The sequence below is a fragment of the Ranitomeya variabilis genome, chromosome 2, assembly GCF_051348905.1.
Source record: "Ranitomeya variabilis isolate aRanVar5 chromosome 2, aRanVar5.hap1, whole genome shotgun sequence".
Taxonomy (NCBI): Eukaryota; Metazoa; Chordata; class Amphibia; order Anura; family Dendrobatidae; genus Ranitomeya; species Ranitomeya variabilis.
This window is the reverse complement of record NC_135233.1, coordinates 255,648,890-255,657,000: the sequence shown is the minus strand read 5'-3', so window position 1 is coordinate 255,657,000 and position 8,111 is coordinate 255,648,890. Positions and strand designations below refer to the sequence as shown.

Sequence of the window (8,111 nt, the reverse complement as noted above, 5' to 3'; positions counted from 1 at the left end):
GATCATCAGCAAGATGGGGGCATATGTGTCCCACTTTCTGGGTTGTTGGCATTGCTGGCCGGATTGGGGATAACTTCCTTCTGCTTATCTCCCGGAGTCTGACTGGGAGGGAACAGTGCAAGCTACCCCCCAATCAGCGAGCAATCTAGTAGAAAGCGTAAGGATAATGAAGCCTCCCCGGACCATGGCAATCTTATAGTCCATGATCAGGGCTACAAATCAATATGGCTGCCAACATAAGATCCCACAGGGGTTATCTCCAAACTTCTTCCAGTAATTTGGCTGATTTGAGGTAGCGTGATCTTTGAAGTATAGAAAATAACCCAGTGAAAACTGCAGTGGTGGCCATAATAGATTGACTCCATTTTCCAGATACTGATTATATGACTTAGGGCTTGTTTCCACTTGCGAGAAACACGTCCGAGTCTCGCATGTGAAAACCAAGCTCTGGCGCCGGCACTCCAGAGCGGAGCGTGCGGCCGCATAGCAACACATGGAGTGCCGGCGCCAGAGCTTGGTTTCCACATGTGAGACATGGACGTATTTCTCGCAAGTGGAAACAAGCCCTTAGAATTAGAACTTTTACCATTTTTACAGAAAACATCTCTAGGACTATTTCTTCATGTGTGCCCGTTACTAGCATACTTCTAATAATTAGTAGGTAGTCTCGTGGTGACGGCTCCAGCATTTCATCAGCAGTTTTTATTTGTACCATTGTTCAAAATTTTTAAGGAACAAAAAGCAGCTGCATTAAATAAGGGACATGGAAGCAATGCCCTGCAAGGCTCACCACCCCCTACTACCTATGGACTATATTACCCCTGAGTATCAATAGAATTACAGCAATTGTATGCCTCATACAGCTGCCTCAATAAAGCCCACCTCATACCATGGTCTCAATAAAGCCAACCTCATACCATGGCCTCAATAAAGCCCACCTCATACCATAGCCACAATAAAGCCCACCTCAAACCTCGGCCTCGATAAAGCCCACCTCAAACCTCAGTCTCAATAAAGCTCACTTCGAACCTCTGCCTCAATAAAGTCCACTTCATACAGCAGCCTCAATAAAGCCCACCTCATACTATGGCCTAAATAAAGTCCACCTCAAACATCGACCTCAATAAAGTCCACCTTGACCCTCGGCATTAATAAAGCCCACTTCATACCACGACCTCAATTAAGCTCACCAAACCTCGGCCTCAATAGATCTCACCTCATACCTCAGCTTCGAAAAAGCCCACCTCATACCATGGTTTCAATAAAGCTCACCCAAACCTCGGCCTCAATAGATCCCACCTCAAATCTCAGCCTTAATAAAGCCCACCTCATACTATGGCCTCAATAAATCCCATCTCATATTATGACCTCAATAAAGCCCACTGTTAACTACATAAAGTCCACTTCATACCTCTTTTGTTGATGATCCTTTGGCAATTTTTTTGACAATCAGGCTACATTCACATTTGCGTTGTTGGGCGCAGCGTCGGCGACGCAACCAACAACGCATGTACACAACGCAGCGTTTTGCGACGCATGCGTTGTCATAAGATAGTAAAGATCAGGAGTTTCGGCGTAGGGAAAACGCTACAAGTAGCGTCCTCTGCGCCCTGTCTTGTGCGTCAATATGACGCATGCGTCGTAAAACGCATTACAACGCATACCGGCGCATGTCCATGCGCCCCCCATGTTAAACATAGGGGCGCATGACGCATGCGTCGGTATCCGTCGACGACGCTGCGCCCAACAACGCAAATGTGAACGTAGCCTAAGAAGAACATTTTCGGAGTCAATAAAGCGACATAAATAACACACAATTCAGAAAAACAAGAATCTCCAGAGAATGTCTCCAACTTCATGCGTCATGGATAATCAAAGACTGTACACCCAGCCTGACATGAAAAAGGATCTGTGCGGTGGACGGGCAGGATGATAAACCCCGGATGAGGGTCTACAGAAATTGCCTTAAAACATTTTTCACTGTCTAACCCCATGTTTGGTGATGTCAATGAGTCCCAAACCATGGTCCACCAGCATAAAAAAATAACAGTGATGTCCCAAGGTCTGAAGGAAACAACAGCAGGACCTCAGACAATGCTTTTGGTTGATTCGTACGTCTTTATTAGCAGCTATTCCCTGGTTTGCCATGTTCACCGGCGTTTGGAGGGTATAACGACCACGGCCGGTTTGTTTTTCGGTCTCCACATCAGCACCTGTGCGTCATTGGCATTCGGCTTTACGAGCGCGCTCGGTGGTATGGGCTCGTTTTTGTCAAGGACTTGGGGCTGTTCCTGTGCAAAAGGTTCCTGTAGTTTGGCTCGTTGACCTAACAGTAAGGTCGGCTTGATCTCAATCTCCAGTTTCATCCTCCACTTGATGGTGTGCAGAATGACGAGGTCTCCGCTCACCATGTTGATGGCCACAAGCCAAGTAGTAAAACTTTGGTCCCTTTGGATGCCAGTCAACATAGGCACATTGGAATCGCTGACAGGCACTGCCCATGTCACGCTCGGGTAGAAATTATCATTCATACTGACGGTAAACTTTGTGTCCCGCTTGGTTGGGCCGGTAACAGTGCAGGTCTCGGTAGTATTGCCATACCAGGGATAGTTGACGCCGTCTGAGTCGCTGATGGCGGGGATTTTACCATTCAGGAGGTCCGGAAGTTCCCAACTAGACCTGAAGACGAGAACATAAATCAGAGCCGAACAGGTTGAGACATATTATATACAGGGTCTTTATTAAAGGGGTGTCCCATCTGGGACATCTATGGTAACTATGTCCGATAGATTCAGGTCACGCCACTCGCCTTGTTATCAGTAGACATGTGACTGTGCATGCGTGGCTCTCTCCATTCGCTTGTATGGGTATTCCAAAAATTGGCAAGCAATTATTGGTACCCCCAAACAAGTGGATATAGAGAGCGACACATGCACAGACACCTCTCATTTCCTGGTGGGGCGCTCATCTATGAGACATATTAAAATGGGAATACTCCTTGAATAAATTCAATATTTTCACATATGCCTTGTGAATCAAGTATCTGCTTGCTGTCAGTGAATAGGAGCATTCTTGTTTACATCCCTAAGTTTTGTTACTGTTGCGTCCTGTGTAGACAATCCTCTGTGAGCTAAACCCATCAGCAGCACAAATCTCTCCCCCACCCCCATTCTGATCATTTGATGCAGTGTATCAGTCTGAAATCCAACTATTCCACTCTGAGGATTGTCCAGTCTGGATGCAATTGTAACAAACCCTCACACATCTTAAAATAAAAACAGAAGTGGAACTCTAGTGGAGGAGAAGTCATCTTTCTACTTATTATTTTGGGAAAAAAATACAAAAACAGTTCAATGGAAACCAGCTACTCAAGTGACCAAGAATCTGCAAAAAAAACTCCACCCAGGATATGGTCTCAGCGGTGCAGGTGGACATCAATTCCCAAGCCGCTGCCGATCGCTCTAACCATCCGTGCCACATAATCAGGTATCGGGATAATTAATCGTCAGCCGAGAGAAACGTGCGCAGAGGCCAAATACTCCGCAGATCCCAATTAATAATCGCTGACCATGGAAGGGTCGTAATCCATTATCAGTTGCATCTCTCCCACACGGGCTCAAGAGATAGCAATTATTTGTAAGACCAAGATTAATAGCATACAAATCTCCCAGCATCCCCTGGTGTGTCTCACCATGCTTCCTACAGTGGTGGCCATAAGCAGTTGATACAGGAAGGACAGAATAGGACTAATAACACACAAGACAGAGATGGAAAGAGAAGAGGGGTAGGGCTCTGCAAGTGACCAGGAGACCAAACAAGAGTTCTCCAATAGCTCCAACGGCTGTTACAGTATGAAGTGCAGCTCTGGAAAACAAACTGCAGCTCTGAGTAGAATACTGTGCAGATCTAATGACCAGGGCCGTGCGCCAGTTATTATTTCCTCGGCACGGTAGCGATCTTGTGCCGGCGATGATCGGATCGCTCTCACACATGGGGTTTATCTGTCTGTGAACTTCCTGGTGTATCAAAGGCGGATTCTGTGCAGAGGAGGACATTGTATTCTGATCTTTTATTCTCGCCCCCGAACGATCTTCCTGTTTTCAGCGGCATAGAGGACGCTTCCGCAGACAGGAGGGTCTTCCTCTGACTGGAGGAGATTACAACGGGACCTTTGAGCGGAGGGTCCGGCAGCTGCGGTGCACACACAGGAGAGGGCTCATCAATGTATTGTAAGAACAGAGTCAGTAAGGACAACCATGGGGCAAGCAGACGCAGGAGAATAGGATGAACCTTGTCATGAGGCTGCACCACTGAGACATCCTGAAGACATGTTCAATATCTAAGCCAGCTAGGATGGAGATATTGATGTGGATGGTGATCTTATGACACTCATGGACTCAAAGCCTTGTATCAGTGGCACAAAGCGTCACATCCTTCATAACTCCTGACACAGACAAAACATAATTGATGCCGGATCCGCAGATCATAAAGTGACAAAAATAAAAAAACACTTTATCTCCATGTCCTGGAAGTTCAAAAATAGCTAGTGTGTATACAATGGCAGGGAAGTGCGGGGGACCCCTGAAATCTGGAATTATCATTGCAGGAAAGGAAGCTGCTCACATGGAATTTCCACCAGGAAACCAGGTCTACAGATATCTAGTGCTATGGACTGACTCAAAGGCAAACCATGACCCCACGCCAAGCTGAAAAGTGCTGGGAGGACACAGGAAGCAAAGCCACAGCAACCACATACCTTTCTTCAGTGCTGCAGTGTGATTGACGCTGTGGAGTGTAGATAGAATAACAATGGGGTCACTAGGGTGACACCAGAACAGTAAGAGAACGTGGGGTTACTGCTAGGGTAAACAGATTGACACAAAGACTTGGGGTATGCATGGAGCCAATGAGTTACAGGGATTTACATGTAGTTCCTGAAGTAACAACGAAGATACTAGGTTGTATACGGCTGTTCAGTTATAAGTTATTGATTGCTAGGGATCGGCAGAATGGGGAACTTTTCTGACAGGCCCATAGAAAATGTGTACTGCTGCTCCATCCTAGCAGGGAGTGCCTGCTTTGACAATCAATGCAGGTACCAGCAATTAGACACCCACCAATCAGTAAGTTATGATACGTGATAACTTATTTTCACTTGACAACCACTTTAATTAATGACATAGTAATGTTTATTGGTGAAATATTAGAAAAATAAAGTGCAAACAGAATACCCAAATACACAGAACATGGAGTTGCTGGGGTGAGTGAGGTACCCATGGCGATGCCTTTTTTATTCTTCCCTGTCCTTCTCTATCTCATTTCACAAGGACGCGCCCTGCTCTCACTACAACACTTAGTGAAGAGATCAGTCATTTCTAATATTCTCATAGATAACGCTGGATGCCATGAAATATTACACCAGAAGAAACTTAAGCACCGTTAAAAACGCCGACTGTAGGAAGTTAGAAGATTAATATTTTACAATGCCTTGGAAGGTCGAGGAAAAAAAAAAGAAAATTCCCAGAAGCAGCTTATATCAATGGAGGAGATGATGAGAATATGATCCAGAGGATTCAGTTCCAGCACTCACTCACATCCCACAACTCCACATTCTGTTTCATATATCGACCACGTATATTACTGTGATCCTTCAATGTGACTAATGTAATCAGGGCTGGTCCAGATGGTCGGGTCACTGGTTCCATCCTCCAGCAGCCGGTGGCACTGAGGGGGTCTTGCTGGTAACAGATCTGATAATTTTTTGAATGTTGTCACAGCTCTGCCATTTTACTTTGACAAAATTAAAGGATCACTCCCACTCAACAAACTTAACCACTTCCCCCTTTGCCACCAATTTACATCATGTTCTGAGCAGTTTTCATTTAGGATACTCAGTGGATATTCTCTGCAGGGTGTCTATCCACCACCTCCTGCCAAGACTGGAGTGTAAGCCCACAATTCACAGTCAGGAAGCGGTGGTAGGCCGCAGGGTTACTTCCTGGACACGAGATCATACTTATAATCCATTAATTTTACCCGTTTGTCAACTTCAAGCTGCACTGTCTAATAAACTTGGGTCAAGTAACACAGCTTTCCCAGGTGCCTGAGGGACAATTTTGCATATGCATGCAGCTAGCCCACCACCCTTACAAGCATTCAGGACTGCAGGAACACTGCGTGATGACAACCTGCGGCAGCCATATTGGTAGTCAGTGAGCAGATATGAGTGATAACGCTCCCTTCTAATGTATTACAGTAACATTTCATTGGAAATTTGGCAGAATCCCTTTCCGGATAAGAAGTTTACCCCATAGAGGTGGTTATTGCACCTGATGGGGTGGATGCACCGTGAGGTCACTTGTTGTGAGTGACATGACCCCAGCGAATTCAGTGATGCCAGATTATCGGAATTATACTGACAAATAACAGGGAGGCCCCCAGCACACACTTACATTCCTAGGTCTCCATAGTGGTTGTAGAACTCCATGTGGTTACAGGCCTGGATCCAGCCAACCCTCCACGAGTCTTTCCCAGAGATCGGAGGCACTAGTACTTGGGCGCTGGCTCGGAAATGCGGGGTCCTGTACCGGAGGACGACGCTGGAGGACTCATCGATGCTGGTTGGGGTGGAGTCAATGGAGGCTTTGATGTCCAGCACGGCGATGGACTCTCTGAAGACTTTGGGTTTGCAGCTTAAGCTATGGATGCACCCCATAGTATTTAACACCAGGGCAATCTCAAGCAGGCTTAAGCAGTCCTGAGGGCGCCGACGCATGAAGACCTGCGCGTTTCTCCTGCCGGGTCCCTGCAGGCCGCGGCCAGGTGATACCTCGTCCCGACGGCTGTAGCTCAGATGGTAGATTTCTTTTGCTATATCCATAGAGATGGACTGAGGAGCATCTCAGTGCTGCAGCCTACGGAGCAGTCCTGGGTACCTGCAGAGAAGAACCTGCCATTAAAATCCACCAAACTCTACTCATTGACAGAAAACAGAGATGTTGAAATGCCAATTGGAGGCGACTCCTTCTTTTCCTTAAAGCTGCTAGCTGCTATTTCTGCGGTGCACACAGAGGCAGGGCGGATATTCCTGGGTGGGAGAACTGCCGAGGATTTCTACCGCCTGGATTGGCATCAAAGCGACATCAGCGTCAGGTAGTCCTGACATACACCGCGATCACACGGAATTAGAAATGAAGGAGCAGCCATCCCCCGGCTATAAACCGTCACATCACAGACAGCAAGCAGAGGACTGAGACGTTCCCGTATCATGGGAAAGTGACAGCGACCTGATTAATCAACTGGATTTCCAACCCTTTCATGATCTGTTAGATCAGTTTCTGGGAAAGCTGAGTGACGTTGACAACCAACAAGTTCTTACACAGCTACCAAGTAGGTTGTCAGCCATTTATCCCAAAGGCCTAACAGTATTGACGTTGGCGATGTATACTCTCGTCTTTCAGGAGCTACCACCTACGTTGTCACCCAGCTTTCCTGCACCCCTGATTATCCCACAATGTTGGAGCAGGTGAGGTATACTGCTGCTGTTCTGGAGACTTGAAAAGCTGGGTAACGACAGAAGAAAAGTCAGCAACTGGTTTTCCTAGAGTCGGATAGAACAGCCATTCGCTTAGGAAATGTTGGCTGATGGTATATCAAGTTATGCAGCAATGTAGGAGAGGGTGATGTGGACATTCTAGAGCCTAGGAAAGCTGGGTGATAACCGAGCGGTCTGCCATTACAGCTCCCACATCAGTTGTACTAAGCTTTCCTGCACCCTGATTGTCTATCTAGTTATGCAGCAATGCTGAAGTAGGTGTAGCTCCCACATGTGCTGTAACCCAGCTTTCCTACACTCCTGATTGTCTGAGGTTATGCAGCAATGCTGGAGTGCGTGATGTAAGCTGCTGCTGCTGTCTGTGAGGCTAGAAAAGCTGGGTGACGATTAGGGAAAAACACAGCACCCAGTTTTCCAAAAATCTGATCCAAAATTCATTTCTTTGCAAAATCTTGGTCCCATCTTCCATATCGTGCGTGGTATTAAGCGCCGAGTTCCTGCACGTGCAGACCCGAATTAACCCCTTCCTGGTGCCTCTTAGCACCACCACCTGAGG

General features: G+C 46.8%; 1 protein-coding gene across 6 annotated transcripts in view; it reads right to left on the bottom strand.

Annotated features, from left to right (window-relative positions):
* Positions 1-672: 672 nt before the first annotated feature.
* The window catches only part of FAM78A (family with sequence similarity 78 member A), an 80,818-nt gene continuing 73,379 nt past the window's right edge, over positions 673-8,111 (bottom strand). For 4 of the 6 annotated variants that reach the window (XM_077284693.1, XM_077284689.1, XM_077284692.1 and 1 more), the window contains 2 exons: positions 6,453-6,935; positions 673-2,679 (listed from right to left, as the gene is read on the bottom strand). In XM_077284693.1, the coding sequence (XP_077140808.1) occupies positions 2,151-2,679; positions 6,453-6,880 (957 nt within the window). In that variant the 5' untranslated portion in view covers positions 6,881-6,935 and the 3' untranslated portion in view covers positions 673-2,150. The remainder of the gene's footprint in view (positions 2,680-6,452; positions 6,936-8,111) is intronic. The other 2 variants (XM_077284694.1, XM_077284695.1) reach the window with 1 other exon arrangement.